Source organism: Argopecten irradians, chromosome 16 (genome assembly GCF_041381155.1).
Source record: "Argopecten irradians isolate NY chromosome 16, Ai_NY, whole genome shotgun sequence".
NCBI lineage: Eukaryota > Metazoa > Mollusca > Bivalvia > Pectinida > Pectinidae > Argopecten > Argopecten irradians.
Genome location: NC_091149.1, coordinates 25,526,302 through 25,544,403, shown reverse-complemented (window position 1 = coordinate 25,544,403; position 18,102 = coordinate 25,526,302). Strand labels below are relative to the sequence as shown.

The 18,102-nt window shown below is 34.0% G+C and overlaps 1 protein-coding gene across 1 annotated transcript in view; it reads left to right on the top strand.

Annotated features, from left to right (window-relative positions):
* The window catches only part of LOC138310116 (spermatogenesis-associated serine-rich protein 2-like), a 64,603-nt gene extending 50,991 nt beyond the window's left edge, over positions 1-13,612 (top strand). The window contains exons 12-13 of the mRNA XM_069251249.1: positions 3,899-4,004; positions 4,680-13,612. Of these exons, the coding sequence (XP_069107350.1) occupies positions 3,899-4,004; positions 4,680-5,107 (534 nt within the window). The 3' untranslated portion in view covers positions 5,108-13,612. The remainder of the gene's footprint in view (positions 1-3,898; positions 4,005-4,679) is intronic.
* The last annotated feature ends 4,490 nt before the right edge of the window (positions 13,613-18,102 follow it).

The following is an 18,102-nucleotide window of genomic DNA, read 5'->3' as shown; positions in this document are numbered from 1 at the left end:
GGTTGTGAAGTTATAGTACCTTCACTGTTATTATTGAACAAGTAGGTACAGTTGGTTGTGAAGTTATAGTACCTTCACTGTATTATTGAACAAGTAGGTATAGTTGGTTGTGAAGTTATAGTACCTTCACTGTATTATTGAACAAGTAGGTACAGTTGGTTGTGAAGTTATAGTACCTTCACTGTTATTATTGAACAAGTAGGTACAGTTGGTTGTGAAGTTATAGTACCTTCACTGTTATTATTGAACAAGTAGGTACAGTTGGTTGTGAAGTTATAGTACCTTCACTGTATTATTGAACAAGTAGGTACAGTTGGTTGTGAAGTTATAGTACCTTCACTGTATTATTGAACAAGTAGGTATAGTTGGTTGTGAAGTTATAGTACCTTCACTGTATTATTGAACAAGTAGGTACAGTTGGTTGTGAAGTTATAGTACCTTCACTGTATTTATTGAACAAGTAGGTACAGTTGGTTGTGAAGTTATAGTACCTTCACTGTTATTATTGAACAAGTAGGTATAGTTGGTTGTGAAGTTATAGTACCTTCACTGTATTATTGAACAAGTAGGTACAGTTGGTTGTGAAGTTATAGTACCTTCACTGTTATTATTGAACAAGTAGGTACAGTTGGTTGTGAAGTTATAGTACCTTCACTGTATTATTGAACAAGTAGGTATAGTTGGTTGTGAAGTTATAGTACCTTCACTGTATTATTGAACAAGTAGGTACAGTTGGTTGTGAAGTTATAGTACCTTCACTGTATTTATTGAACAAGTAGGTACAGTTGGTTGTGAAGTTATAGTACCTTCACTGTATTATTGAACAAGTAGGTAAGTTGGTTGTGAAGTTTATAGTACCTTCACTGTATTATTGAACAAGTAGGTATAGTTGGTTGTGAAGTTATAGTACCTTCACTGTATTATTGAACAAGTAGGTACAGTTGGTTGTGAAGTTATAGTACCTTCACTGTTATTATTGAACAAGTAGGTATAGTTGGTTGTGAAGTTATAGTACCTTCACTGTATTATTGAACAAGTAGGTATAGTTGGTTGTGAAGTTATAGTACCTTCACTGTTATTATTGAACAAGTAGGTACAGTTGGTTGTGAAGTTATAGTACCTTCACTGTATTATTGAACAAGTAGGTACAGTTGGTTGTGAAGTTATAGTACCTTCACTGTTATTATTGAACAAGTAGGTACAGTTGGTTGTGAAGTTATAGTACCTTCACTGTATTATTGAACAAGTAGGTACAGTTGGTTGTGAAGTTATAGTACCTTCACTGTATTATTGAACAAGTAGGTACAGTTGGTTGTGAAGTTATAGTACCTTCACTGTTATTATTGAACAAGTAGGTATAGTTGGTTGTGAAGTTATAGTACCTTCACTGTATTATTGAACAAGTAGGTACAGTTGGTTGTGAAGTTATAGTACCTTCACTGTATTATTGAACAAGTAGGTACAGTTGGTTGTGAAGTTATAGTACCTTCACTGTATTATTGAACAAGTAGGTACAGTTGGTTGTGAAGTTATAGTACCTTCACTGTATTATTGAACAAGTAGGTACAGTTGGTTGTGAAGTTATAGTACCTTCACTGTATTATTGAACAAGTAGGTATAGTTGGTTGTGAAGTTATAGTACCTTCACTGTATTATTGAACAAGTAGGTACAGTTGGTTGTGAAGTTATAGTACCTTCACTGTATTATTGAACAAGTAGGTACAGTTGGTTGTGAAGTTATAGTACCTTCACTGTATTATTGAACAAGTAGGTACAGTTGGTTGTGAAGTTATAGTACCTTCACTGTATTATTGAACAAGTAGGTACGTTGGTTGTGAAGTTATAGTACCTTCACTGTATTATTGAACAAGTAGGTACAGTTGGTTGTGAAGTTATAGTACCTTCACTGTATTATTGAACAAGTAGGTACAGTTGGTTGTGAAGTTATAGTACCTTCACTGTTATTATTGAACAAGTAGGTACAGTTGGTTGTGAAGTTATAGTACCTTCACTGTATTATTGAACAAGTAGGTACAGTTGGTTGTGAAGTTATAGTACCTTCACAGTATTATTGAACAAGTAGGTATAGTTGGTAGTGAAGTTATAGTACCTTCACTGTTATTATTGAACAAGTAGGTACAGTTGGTTGTGAGGTTATAGTACCTTCACTGTATTATTGAACAAGTAGGTACAGTTGGTTGTGAAGTTATAGTACCTTCACTGTTATTATTGAACAAGTAGGTACAGTTGGTTGTGAAGTTATAGTACCTTCACTGTTATTATTGAACAAGTAGGTATAGTTGGTTGTGAAGTTATAGTACCTTCACTGTATTATTGAACAAGTAGGTATAGTTGGTTGTGAAGTTATAGTACCTTCACTGTTATTATTGAACAAGTAGGTACAGTTGGTTGTGAAGTTATAGTACCTTCACTGTTATTATTGAACAAGTAGGTACAGTTGGTTGTGAAGTTATAGTACCTTCACTGTATTATTGAACAAGTAGGTACAGTTGGTTGTGAAGTTATAGTACCTTCACTGTATTATTGAACAAGTAGGTACAGTTGGTTGTGAAGTTATAGTACCTTCACTGTTATTATTGAACAAGTAGGTACAGTTGGTTGTGAAGTTATAGTACCTTCACTGTATTATTGAACAAGTAGGTATAGTTGGTTGTGAAGTTATAGTACCTTCACTGTATTATTGAACAAGTAGGTACAGTTGGTTGTGAAGTTATAGTACCTTCACTGTATTATTGAACAAGTAGGTATAGTTGGTTGTGAAGTTATAGTACCTTCACTGTATTATTGAACAAGTAGGTACAGTTGGTTGTGAAGTTATAGTACCTTCACTGTTATTATTGAACAAGTAGGTATAGTTGGTAGTGAAGTTATAGTACCTTCACTGTATTATTGAACAAGTAAGTATAGTTGGTTGTGAAGATATAGTACCTTCACTGTATTATTGAACAAGTAGGTACAGTTGGTTATGAAGTTATAGTACCTTCACTGTATTATTGAACAAGTAGGTATAGTTGGTTGTGAACTTATAGTACCTTCACTGTTATTACTGAACAAGAAGGTACAGTGGGTTGGCTTCACATCCTACTAAAAGCTTCCTCACAGGGGCGAATGCTTAAGTCAAGGCCAAATGTTAGAATTTTTCTCATTTAAGATTTTAATTCTATGTTGAAAACATTAATTCCCTACATGAACTAACTACTCACTTAGTTCTTACAGCAGTGAATTAGTCTGTTATATTTCATTTTAAACCATGTGTAATTACATCAAACATGTATTCATTCACGAATGTAGTTTTGGCTTCTCAGATACATAATTTTAAACTGTTGCATGTATGTGTAACACAGGTGTGCAATCTAAAGAGAAAATTACAGAAACTAAGCTAATCTAATTTGATTTGTTTACTAAAACTCAACTCTGTACTTTACAGTAATAGTGTAGCATTTGGACCTGATAAATACTTTGGATGTGATGATATGTTGTAATTTCTTGCTGATATGAGTGGTCTTCCCCTGTTTGGAGATTGCGTTGCAGTAATTCTTGTTATATAATGAGTACCCCTTGGGGTTGTGTTGTAGAAAATTCTGTTAAAATGAGTGATCTCCCCCCTGTTTAGGGATTGAGTAGGGCCGTTTTATTTATTTGGTTCGATCGTTTCTTAAAGCCATTATTTCAAGTATAAATCCTGACGGACCTGCAGTTTTTTTTATATAGGCCTGAAAGGGCGTTGTCAAAGCTCGTCTGAAAACAATATAAAATCAGCAGATCCGTCTTTAATTCATAAACGAACAACTAGGTTCAACCAGTCAAACCCTATAATTGAAAACGGCCTATTTGTATATGCAATTCTTGTTAATACAAGTTATCTCCCCTTGTTTAGGGATTGAGTAATAATAATACAGATGGCAGCACGAGGCCTACAACAGCTCCTGTAGGGGACCAATTGTCTCAGTCCAACAACCAAACGTCCTCCACAAGAGATGGCTGTAAGTAGACATTTGATATCTCAATGTGACTGTATACTGTATAGCAGTGAAATTACACGGAGGGGTGTTTATCTTCGTAATATTCCTATTTTTATTGGAATCCACAAATGCTAAAAACCAGCAAAATATTTAGATATTGTTAAATGTACCTATTAAAGAACAATAGTATCATATAGATCAATGAACGGCAAAATCTAACCTCCACAAATATTTCTCTTTAGGGAAAACCATGAAATATTGATCCCACAAAGCTCTATACTGTATTCATTAAGAACTATTTCATGATTGACATACATTGTTCAAATCATTTTCGGCTTTAATGTGTCTATAAATTTAAATATCATCAATCTGTATTTCTTTTGATCCAAGTTTAAATATTAATATGGAATTTCACATTAATATACAAACTTGATAAACAATAATATCAATAATGAACTGTACCAGCCGATGAATCACAGATGGATAAGTTAAATTTATGTATTTAAATTAGTTACTTAATCATGGAATAAAAAGGAAAGGAATACCACAGTTTTATGATAAAGAAATAAAGAGAGCTTTCAATTTAGTTCAGAATATTTTATTGATCGACAAAAGGATTGGATAACAGGCAGTGCCTATATTGATCCTTTCCTAAAGAGAGCTTGCATGCAGGATATTTTGTGATTTATTTTACAGATGACTCTCGCAGAAATCGTCGACCTCGTCCTCGTCGTGATGGACCCCGAGGAGGTTACAGTGGGGAAGGAGGCTCCCGCGGGGGCTACCATAATGATGGAGGCTCCCGTGGGGGCTACCATAATGATGGAGGCTCCCGCGGGGGCTACCATAATGATGGAGGCTCCAGAGGGGGGTATAATGGAGAGGGAGGTCGTAGACCAACTGAATATCACAATAGAGGAGACAACACTGTACATATAGGTCGTCAGTCAGGAGGGCGGGGGGGCAGAGGCAGCCCCAGGGGCCGTGGAGGGTCTGGACGGCCGAGGAGTCCACGAAAAGATGGCCCTACTGGACCTAAAAACTCTCCCAGTAGTCCTGGCAACGACACCCAAAGAAGCAGTAGTCGGCCAGAATCTAGTACCAAATCACCTACGCAAAGTTGAGTCTGTATAGTGTGATAGAGAGATATTAGGAATCCAGCACCTATTGTAAGAGTCAGTGCTCTCAATGACGGCAACGATTATCTACAACTCTGAATGAAACTTGTTAATGTTATAATGACTTTTTGAATTAATTTGTTTCGTATATGTAAAAAAATGAATAATAATGGAATTTTCATCTTGTTGGTCTCTGTAAAATAATATTTGCAAACAAAGTATTGGATGTTTTTTATATGCAGAATTTTATAATAGCAGATATTCCATTCACAAGTAAATGTTGTCATGTTATTTTTCATAGCACCTACTAACATATTTTTCATGAAATCTGAGTGAATGTTTCTGAAACATTCCACTTTCCTTATTTTTTTTGGTGAAATGTTCATATAAACACAGTTTATTGAATGAGTTGTGCATCTCATTTAAGTGAATATTTTCATTTGGGTGGAAGTTTAATCAGCAGACCGTTTTCATGATTGTCATTAAATCTGAATAAATTTCAGCCAAGCCCTTTCATTTCCCAACATAAAGGGGTATAGGTGTGCGATTATTATACAAATTGATTAACGTAACAGGTACTTGTACTTAAAATTGGTATCAATTTATTATACGATTGTTATATATTATATATTTTATTTGTCCATGAATTTAAAAGAATATATATTTTTGCTGAAAGTCATTAAAACTTTTTGGGAGAATTTGTTGTATTATGTGTTGAATGTTTAATGAATATTTTTGTCCAATCATCATGTATTTTTGTCATGTTTCATGGATAAATTTTGTTGTCTCTGTTAAGATGTGAGGTACTTATTAAGATTTGTGCACAATGATGTGGTTGAAACGTGGAAGAGAGTCACAAATTTTGATGTTTTTTCTTTATTAATTTTTTTTTGTCAGTTATGTTTTGTTCAAGCATGATTTACATAATAATGGTATGATAGATTTTTAACAGAAGTTATAGAAATTTAATTTATTATAGAATAAACAGACTATTAAAACTATAACATGTAGGTTAGAGAACAGGTTGGTTTTTTTAAGTCACATTTTTTCCTGAAAACATGTCTAGTTTTTCTCTCTTTTTTTTTTTTTTTTTTTTTTCTCGAAGATAGAAGATATTGCCATTTTTCATCTCTTTAATCTTCAAAGTTAACAAAGTTACTATCTGTTATATTCACAAACTCCTTGTATGATGGCAAGCATGACCTAAGACCACTGGTATAATATCTTTACAGCTATCACTGCCATCGACAATATACAGGAAATATGAGAAATTTATCCCTCTCTTGTCATCAACCACCCTTGAATGTTCAGAAAATTTCTTTGAGTGGTCAAACACATACAGACGTTCTTTTGTACAATAAATTAATAATGATAATTACAAAAAAAAAGAATTGGCCTGGCCTTCAAATACTGTGAACTCTTTCATTGTCAAGTATATCAAAAGGTTTTGTATGGTAGATAAATTGTAGGTCAGGCCCCGATTTCTCAAAACAAACTCTAAAAACTGACTTAAGTCAAAAAAAATTCACACATAAGGAGGAAAATTTAAGTCTGCTCTTTTGGTTTGAGATATCAGAGCATATATATAAACTCTTGCATGGTCAAACATGGTCAATTTTGTATGGCAATTAAATTGTAGGTCAGGTCCAACAACTCCTTTACAGAGCCTGTTAGCTTTAAACCTAGGTGTTCTGCTTGGTGGTTAAGTGTGATATGAATTAGTCCTATAATTATCAGGGTAGTAGGATAAGGATGTGATGTTTTAGAATACTCAATGACTCCAGTGTAGCAAGGCTTTAACATTTCATAGTCAAGAGCACCTAGCCACAGAATAATTGTGTTCCTTTACTATCATATAGCAGGTTATTGACAAGGGTCAATATTTTTGTGATTTCAACTAAAAATGAGAACACTTAATTTTAGCGGTTTTAAGTTCCCACTATCTGGTTTTAAGGTTACCAGGTAATGTATGTTTCAACTGTTTTTAAGTATTTTGCGAATTAAATTTTTCGCAAAGTATTACATAACTATGTCCCATGAAATCATGAAAATATCATTCCTGTTGAAAAAAAACGGCTATATGGAAAATATAGAAGAGGAAACACAGTATTTATTATGGGTAGTTGTTTAGAAAATTATACCAAATTATGTTACTCTCCAGTTGGTCAAATAAGCTAAATTGAAATTTAACTTTTCACAAGTCTTATGATGATCAGTTATCTCCCTTTACCTAATTAATAATTCATTTAGATGCAGGTTTATATTATCCCCCCTTTTGTTTTTGTTAACAAAATTTGATCAGTAGTTATTCTATCAGTGTTTCATTAAATTTTATTTTTTGAATATTTTCTTTTTGTTTCTAATGCTTTGCAATATTAAATGCTACCTCCTGAATTTCAGTAAATATATCTATTAATTAGTAATATTGGCCAATTTGTAGTCAGACTTCTGTGTAAAATCACATCATAGACTAAAAGCACCACCATAAAGTCACTGGAAAGTTTTGGACTTAATGCTTTGTCTGCTTCTACTGGTATTATGATTCAAGTGTTGGCAGTTTTACTTCCCTTGTACAATCCAGATGAACCCGGCTTTCTTCTTGCGGATTTGAATCTTATGATGCCAAAAGTCTGTGAAGTGAAGTGATGTTCTAGATCTGGTGAAACTTTCAAAAGTAGGTGTTGGTCATTGAAAAGAAGAATTTAGTTCTTCAACAAACTGAGTATAATAATATATATTTGTGGCATGTAAAGGACCGTTTGTTTTATAGTTAAGAAGATGACATATCAATCGGTTTTGAAATTGATTGTAAATTATACAGTTTTGCTGATATATTTTAATCTACATTCAGATATTACTAGATGTGTTCTTGGTCACATTGTACAACATGGGCATGATCTAGTATGTGCAATATTTTGAATCATGGAAATTTGGTGAGACCGGAGGTATAGAATTGTTTTATATGTGATAGAATCAAAATTTTTACTTCATTGGACAGAACTTTATACAGAGTATATTTATTTATAATTCTTTTTACTGCAAACCAACTTTCTTTCAAAGCAATTAGATTTTGTGATAATCAAGTTCGCAATTATTAAAATTTATTGATAAAAAATTGAATGGAAATCCCTATCAATAAATGTGATGTAGATGGTATTTTGCAGTGATAAAGTTTGGTGAATTACCTTGGAATGTAAAATTTGTTAAGTAAATCTTATGTGAGAGAGAGTTGGTTAACAGTAGTGATCAGTGGATTAGGATTTACCTGGTAGTGCAATTCAAATTAATTCTGTTATTTTATGTTCTTATTGTAATACCGTTAGTGACATTTCAGGAAATTAAACTTGAATTTTGTTTTGAAGGGGAACTTTGTAGATGTTTTCATTTTGAAAAGCCAAAATCTATTCTCATTGATGTCTGTGACATGTACTGTTTCATGGGGGAGAATGTGAAAAAAAGAATGAATATTTTAAAAACATTTCAATAAAAATAACCTTTGTATATATAATTATAGAAACATACCCCTCTTGAATTACCACTCTTACATATAGACTTCCTACAATAAGTTCATGTTTGAATCGACTCTTATCAACTCAAATTATAAACAAAATATCAGAAGGCCAAAGATTGTTTTTTTTCATTATCAATTCACAATCATTCTTATAAAAAAAGTTTGAGTGTAACAGCATTTCTCAATGGAATTGTTTATGATATCTAATTTATACCTACCACTTTAATACATAGAATAATGAACTTAATTATTAATATTCACAATTTTTTTATCGAGTTTATTCTGTATTTGCATATTACAGAGTTATCTGCCTTGCTGGTAGTATATATTTTGAAGTTATGTATTTGCGGATACAATGTCATATTTTCAGAGAAAAAGACAAAACAGAGATGTCATAATGGAAACCTATCCACAAGGGAGTAACTCTGTGATATGCAAGAGTTTTCACTTACTGCTATGAGACTGCTGACTAAAACTGTATTTTGGTTGTATTATTTAGTTTTCATTTGTGTTGTTTTACCATTTCCATTTACGTATTTTGACTATAGAAAAAGATGAGGGTCTCGCAAACTGAAATAGAAATTGCATGGGAAATAGCAAAATAATTGAAATTTAGACATATGTATTGTGAAATAAATTGTTGATGTACATTAGCCTATGTTTTAGATCTTTTAAAATATAAGAAAATTAGTTTAGTAGTGACAGATACTTTTATCAGTTTTCCTCTGTGGAATATTGACGAAATACAGAGGAGATAACTCTAGCTTATAGAGACGTCTAGCGATCTATACTGTGGTCCATATCCTTTGTTTGAATTGCTAGAGAATTTTACGTTAGGTTAAGTTAATAATATTTAGAAAATTAGTTTAATATTTAATTTGTAGCTCATATTAATAAGTATTATAATTACTGTTTGTTAATGTGTTGAATGTTCATTAATAATGGGTATGAATGAAGAGTTGTTTAACCTTGAATCTAGTCGACAAAATTTTTACAATGTTGTTGCACAAATCAATTGAATTGTAATAATTATTATAAAGATATTATGTAATTGCATGTGTATATTTCTTTCTATATATATAGTGCTGACTGCTTCACTCTCATACCGACAGTCGTATCCTAGTCCTCACAGATATGTTTATATTATTGCTTCACTATACATCATATTGCTCATTGAAATATAAATATATATGTATATAATATAAAAAAAAAATTATAATGACTAGTTTGCAAATACAAAAATCAAGCTTGAAATAGTGCATGGAGAATGGTGATAATATTGCGTCATTGTTTTAGCCAATCAGAGATGGCATTGCAAATGGTAAATGCCAATATTTTTTGAGCTACTGAAAATTACAAGCAAGATTGAATTATAAAAATAAAATTTGAAATTATTCTTAAAGAATTGTGATTATAATGTTAATAACAGCAGTTTCAAAACACATTTTATCATCTTAATACAAAATGTTTAGAACAGAATAAGATAAGACATGTTACATCCAACTTCCTTGTCCACATTATGTATCACTTCATAATTATATCATTATGTTGTTATCCCCAAAGAAAACATTTATGGAATAGCTTAATCTTGAAATACAGTTTGCATTGAAAAAAAAGAAAACGAAGCTACAAGGATTTGTATATTCTAATCATTATGAAGATAAGCATTATCAGAGAGTCACAGTTGATTGCCTTACGCTACAAGTTATTGTGATAAATTTAGCGCAGCCCAGTGCAATCAACCATGAGTCTCTGACAATGGAAGTTAGTTGTTTATTTCTTTTGTTTGTAAACTATTCTATGCAGATTTTGAGGTTGTTTACATTTGATCAATTGTAGGTAGTGGTCGTTTATAAAAGTGGTCATAAACAGAGGGAATACTGTACTAGATATTTAGTGATGAGCTTAAAAGTATTAGATTTTGAATATGTCATTGATCACCATGCACGTCATTTGTCTATGGGTGTTGTTTGTTTAGATGTCAACACAATCTATTTCATATGAGGACCAAAATTATTGTAATGTCAAAGACAATATTTGTTTTTGTCTTTATAAAACTGTATAGATTTCATCTACATTCTGATTTAGGTTTGAATTGTTTGACCATTATACAATTGGTTCTAGGTTTTCATCCTTCGTAATTGTTTGCATGAAATTGTATTTATTCCTTCTATACATATACAGAGTAATCTCCCTTGTGGGTAGGTATCGATTGTGATGTTATGATTTTGCAAGCAAAACGTTTGTCTTTTTGCTGAAAGTATGACTCAAACACATGACGTCACAATCAATACCTACCTATAAGGGCAGATAACTCTGTAATAGGCTAATACAGAATAAATAAAGGTGGCAGGTGGTTTTAGCTTTATTTGCAATGCTACCATTGTTTTATATGTAAGAGAAGTTGTGGTTTGTATGTTCTACCTGTAAATGGAATGTAAAGTTGGTGTCTTTATGGAATGGAGGGAAGTAGGGGCGATAACTCATGTTATTGTTCTTAGTGAGTGAAAAAAAACATACCTTGTACATTTGTACAACATGTTTTGACTGTATATTCCAGCAAGCACATTCAATGAGGAAAACAAATGTGTAGAAAACTTTAAAAAAAAAATGCTTGAAAATCCTGCCACCTCCTTCTCTGTATTATATATATATACTTAAGTTGATGTGCATATTATCTATACTCATTGTATCACCCATGTGTTACATATTAAGAATATTGTACTTAAAGGGCGCCTATGCATTGAAGAGCTGTGATTTTCATTACTGTAGCATGTTTAAGTCAACATTTGTTATGTATATTGTTGTTGAAGACCGTGTTTTCCTTGTGTGAAAATCAGGACATTGTGGAACTTTACACACTTTGGGGAATGAAGACAGTGAATATTCAGAGATTTACTAGTAAATCTCTGCTCCTGTGAATTGGAATCAATTCAGTTAAGTTCAATCTGATTAAAATTCAGATCCTGCACATACTGACATCATTAAGGTCACATTCTGTTGACCTCTTCTTTACCTGTACTTAAACACTAGTTGATTAGTCAGTTAGGAAGGTCACCTCAACTTGACCCGTAATGAGATGTTGTCAGATCCTCTTTGACTGAGAATAAGGATCTAAATTTTAATCAGTTGCTACACACAGGGGCATGAATTTTTTTTTAGATATACAGTGGCATGAAGTGATAAAAATACAAAAATACAGAAGTATGAAGAAATAAAGATGCCATGTTGTTGTATACTACAAATTGTTAATGTCTGTTATCTCCTCATTTTTTTACCTGGCGTTTGTACAAGGAAAACTGGATCTCTGAACATTTGAAACCACTCATAGGATGTGATTTCAAGTGTTATTATTCCGTCTTTGTATATTACAGAGTTAGCTCCCTTGTTGGTTGGTATCCGTTGTAATGTCATTTTTTGTGAGCACAATTACCTTGGTTTAGCTGTTTTCACCCTAAATGTTTGAAGTAAAACTCGCAAATGTATGACACAACTGTCAGTACCTTCACAAAAGGGAAGACAACTCTGTAATTTGTAATTTCAGAATAGATCCCAAATTATTTGACTGCCTCTCTTGTTTAGGGGAGGTACAAAAACATTACTAATATGAAACATTTACAACCCAGTGCCAAGTCTTTGTTAACATGTTTAGAAATATCTGAAGTGCTATTCTGCTATTTTACGTTTGTATATACATTGGGTGATCAGTTATTTGAAGTCCATAAAATTCTTAACTGTTACACTCAACGATTTCATCCTCAATATTCTAGGGGTTACTATCAGTTGTTATATCCACCCTAGGACTATGTCACAACAAAGATGAAGGCAGTTGAGAAGGAAAAAAATGATTGATCACAGGCCTGCAGAGACTTCCTTTGAGGATTACAGAGAGCGACACCGAACTTCAAAGCCATACAGTGTACATTATATGCTTCTATTGATGTACATCAAAGGATCAAACTACCTGTCTCATATGCTGTTGCACACAGAGCCTGCGGTTTTGCTATGATATTGTTAGGGGTGGACATAAAGGCAGTGATAGTTACCACTGGAGTATTGAGGATGAGCGATTATTGCTTTCTATTTAGGAAGCATTCTAATAAAGACGATGCTGTTAAAAATGTGTGTCAAGAAATTGTCCGAGGCAATTTGGTGGAGTTATCATTCAGTGATCCTGGTACATGTATCTTTGTTTTTGTTTTATGTGATAATTAATTGCTTTGGAAATGGGAACTAGAAGAAAACAACTGCTAAAATCATCATAACTCTTTAAAACATATGTTTGTTTTATTTATGAAGTTTAAATGTCATTTAGATATTGACCAAATGATATATTATATCAACAAGATATAATTTATGTGGACAATATGTCTGAATCATCGTCTCGTCTATATTGTTTAATTTTTTTGATGATATATCCATTTTAACCCTATTGTCTTTAGGTTTAATACCAAGTTGAGCTATCATCAGTATAATTTTTGTGGTGTTTGGGTAAAATATTCTTCATCATTATTGACTATCATTAAATAACTTATTTAACTTATCTTTCACAGTTTTCTCAACACATTTTGTAGAATTTTGTTGGCAATTTTGGAAAAAAATACTCCTTCAGGGGAGAGACATGTACATATAATTATTAAATGCTAGAGAAAATACCACACTAGATTTTCAGAATGCAAAAATGCATTGAGGCTGAAATGAGTATTTTCAATGCTGAAAGTCTTGAAAAATATTTTAGATTACCAAATTGGTAAAAGTATAAGCCCCTATTATTATGTAGACTATTGATAACTGTATGTATTATTGGTGTTTTGTATGGGTTTCTCGTTATGGCGATCACTTCTATGTGGAGGTGACCGTTGTTATTCAGCAGAAAATAATACAATATTTCTGCATATTATAAACAATCAGAATTTTGAGAGAGAGAAAAAAAAAATAATGTAATGTCATATTTTTGTGCATTATTGCAGTAGTCATTAAAAAAAAAAGCCTACATATCATCTTTGTGTCTGTTTGTTATCCTTGGTTCAAATTTATATAGTTAGGGGCAGCGGTGACCGAGTGGTTAAAATGTTCCGACATATTACCACAAGCCCTCCACCTCTGGGATGCGGGCTTGATTTCCATGTTAGGGCAGTTGCAAGGTACTGACAGCTGGTCGCCGGTTTTTCTCCAGGTACTCCGGCTTTCTTCCTCCACCAACAAACCTGGCATGTCCTTACATGACCTGGCTGTTATTAGGATGTTGAAATAATAATAATACCAACATGGTTCAAATATGTTCTATGTAACTATTGTACCTGACTTAATACAAGGGGTTTGAAATCCCAAAACGACGTGGGTAAAGAACGATTTATCGTCGATTAGTCCCACCATTCGGTGATTATGATGTCATCATTTGACGCAATTCCGTGACATCATAACGTTAAATTGGGACTAATCGATGGTAAATTATACGTAACCAACGTCGTTTTGGTATCTTGAAACCTCTCTTTTAATTTCCTTTGAACAGAATTACAGAAATGGATGGTTTTATACATGATGGCAAAGAAATTAACCACAAACCAATCATACCAACCACTATCCTTGATATTCTAAGGGTTACTTATTTTTAGCCCACCATCATCAGATGATGGGCTATTCAAATCGCCTTTTGTCTGTGGTCCGTGGTCCGTCCGTCTGTTACCGCTATTTCTCGGGAAGTACTGAAGGGATCTTTCTCAAATTTCATATGTAGGTTCCCCTAGGGCCCTAGTTGTGCATATTGCATTTTGGGACCGATCGGTCAACAAGATGGCCGACAGGCGGCCATCTTGGATTTTGATAGTTAAAGTTTGTTACCGCTATTTCTCAAAAAGTGCTGAAGGGATCTTTCTCAAATTTCATATACAGGTTCCCCTAGGACTCTAGTTGTGCATATTGCATTTTGGGACCGATCGGTCAACAAGATGGCCGACAGGCGGCCATCCTGGATTTTGATAGTTAAAGTTTGTTACCGCTATTTCTCAGAAAGTACTGAAGGGATCTTTTTCCCCCGCGAAACGCGTTTGCGGGGATATATGATTTGGGCTCTGTCCGTAGCGCCCGTAGTCCGTGCGAGTATCGTTTCGGGCTATAACTCCTAAACCGTTCAACTTGGCTACACGAAACTTTCTGTACATGTTAGGCTAGTGCTCTAGTTGTGCCTTTTGCTAATGGGAACCTTTCATTTTCGATACTTTTTCTGTTACCATGGAAACTTATTCAAAAATACCATATTATTAAAGTTTCCTTTCTATTCCAGGCTATAACTCGAAAACGTTCAACTTGGCTACACGAAACTTTCTGTACATGTTAGGCTAGTGCTCTAGTTGTGCCTTTTTCTAATGGGAACCTTCCATTTTCAATACTTTTTCTGTTACCATGGAAACTTATTAAAAAATACCATATTATTAAAGTTTCCTTTCTATTCCGGGCTATAACTCGAAAACCGTTCAACTTGGCTACACGAAACATTCTGTACATGTTAGGCTAGTGCTCTAGTTGTGCCTTTTGCTAATGGGAACCTTTCATTTTCGATACTTTTTCTGTTACCATGGAAACTTATTCAAAAATACCATATTATTAAAGTTTCCTTTCTATTCCGGGCTATAACTCAAAAAACCGTTCAATTTGGCTACACGAAACTTTCTGTACATGTTAGGCTAGTGCTCTAGTTGTGCCTTTTTCTAATGGGAACCTTCCATTTTCAATACTTTTTCTGTTACCATGGAAATTTATTAAAAAATACAACTGGGCGCGGGGGATAATGCCAAGCTTTGTGGCTCCTTGTTCAAATTTCATATATAGGTTCCCCTTGGGCCCTAGTTGTGCATATTGCATTTTGGGACCGATTGGTCAACAAGATGGCTGACAGGCGGCCATCTTGGATTTTGATAGTTAAAGTTTGTTACCGCTATTTCTCAGAAAGCAATGAAGGGATCTTTCTCAAATTTCATATGTAGGTTCCCCTAGGATCCTTGTTGTGCATATTGCATTTTGGTATCGATTGGTGAACAAGATGGCCGACAGGCTTGCCATCTTGGATTTTGATAGTTAATGTTTGTTACCGCTATTACTCAAAAAGTACTGAAGGTATCATTCACAAATTTCATATGAAGGTTCCCCAAGGACCCTAGTTGTGCATATTATTATTTGGGACTGATCGGTAAACAAGATGGCCGACCGACGGCCATATTGGATTTTGATTGTTACAGTTTGTTACCGCTATTTCTCAGAAAGTACTGAAGGGATCTTTCTCAAATTTTATATATAGGTTCCCCTTGTACCCTATTTGTGCATAGTACCTTTTAGGACTGATGCATAATGATTTTAGATTTCATTGTTGAAGTTTGTTACCACTATTTCTTAGAAAGTACTATAGCGATCTGTCTCAAATTTTATATGTCGTGTGTTTGAAAAAGTTTGAAAAGCAGGGAAAAGATCCCTCTTTCCATTGTCAGACATAGATCATTCTTTGGTGGGCGCCAAGATCCCTCTGGGATCTCTTGTTATTATATGGCATTGTGTTTTGTTCGCTCCTGATTGGCTGAAACTACAATTTCCTGCCACGTTACAACACGATATCCACCAGAAAATTCAAAACTATGCATTGTGACGTCATCCCAGGTTGATATAGGTTTTCCAAAACCCTCAGGTAGTACCCAAATATAGAAATCTTGCATTGTGATGTCATGTAAAATGACGACACAATCACTTCACAGGTTGATATAAGATTCCAATAGGTCCAGGTCGTACCCAGATATAGTGTTAAGAGAATTTCCGTGTCGTCAAATATCTATTGTGACGTCATCATTCAGTGAGATGTGACGGAGAGCAGCAGGTTTATTGGAATCAATGTGACTCTGCCAATATTTGTGTAAATTTTTGGTAGATTTTACAAATACATAAAATGTATTATGTGGTGTTTTCTCTATTTTATTGATATAATCCGCCATTTTTCTCTTTGAAATTATTCAACAGGACTATATTGAGTATGGGGGAGAAATGCTACTCAATATCATGAAGAGGGAATACATGTACATATATACATGTAGTCAAATGGTTTACATTATGCAAATGCCATATAATAAAACGGATATCGACCTGTTTTCAGGTGGATACAGTGATTTATCAACCCTTGAACGTGATATTACCCTCAGCCTTCGACCTTGGGTGATATCACTTCCTCGAGTTGACAAATCACCGTATCCACCTGAAAACAGGTCGATATTTGTATACTATTGTAATATTCATCCCTGCACTATGTTGTAGTTAAAAAACTGACCAATCACAGGCCTTTACAGAGACTTTTTATGAAGATTAACAAAAGCAACGCCAAACTTCAGAGTCTGTACTGTTATTTGATCAGGGTGAACTGGTGGTGTAGTGGTTAAGTCACTCACCTTTCACCTATTTAGCCGAGGTTTGATCCCAGCCACGGATGTGAAAAAGTCAGAGGTCACCTGCCCAATCATGTGGGTTTTCTTTGGGCACTCCGGTTTCCTCCCACTCTAGGACCCCTGCACGCTTTCATCAGGGCCATTGTTAGACTTGTTTCGCAATTGATGTAAAATTAGTAAAATTAATATTTTTTGATATGACTGTTATAAGATTATTTTGGTATCTCATCTAATTTTGCACACAGAGCTTTTAGTTTTACTATAACATAGTCCAGGGGTGGATATAACAAGTGTTAGTACATCACATGACAGAATACTGACCTCTGATTGGCTAGACACATGGAAACATTTACAATTGTGACTGCTGCCCCAGGCACAACCAAAGTGTTGCGTTGTTGGGAGCGACTCATTAGATGTCGGTATTTCAAGATGTCATTCCTTCGTTGTGCTGAACCAAGAAGTCAAAGATGGCCGACAGGCAGGATGGAAGGTGATGGAAACAAATATTGCTTTCTGTAGAAGACGGTTCACTAGTTCTAGATTGATCTTTTTTCAACCTTCCAACGCTGAATCTTGTTGAAGACTGTACATTAGCAGGACGAGATGTTCCTTGAAGTATTTTTGTGATGATGAGAGACATGAAATGACATTAAACAAATGGTTGATGTACTAAACCCATTATGGCCTGGTTGCCAGGACACTATTGCCTCATGATGGGATAGCACCCTCAACAATACTATATTCTCAACCAGGCTATAATTGTAACTCCTGGAGAACCTTATACATGTACAAGCATATCAACATTGTTTACCTTGTCATACAATATTACAGGATCTTAAATAACTTCCATCTTCAGTCATTTATATACATGTTCTGATGTTATAATTGTGATAAATTAACTTTTAGTATTGGTTTGGGAAACGTAGCGGTCCTTTAAAATGATTGACTTGTTAAAAGATCCTGGAATGTTAATCCTTCAATTGATACCCTTATCTGTTCTTCAGGTCAAAGATGGATTTATAATAATTAGTACTTAGAATAATAAACAGAGAAACGGCATAACATCAGTA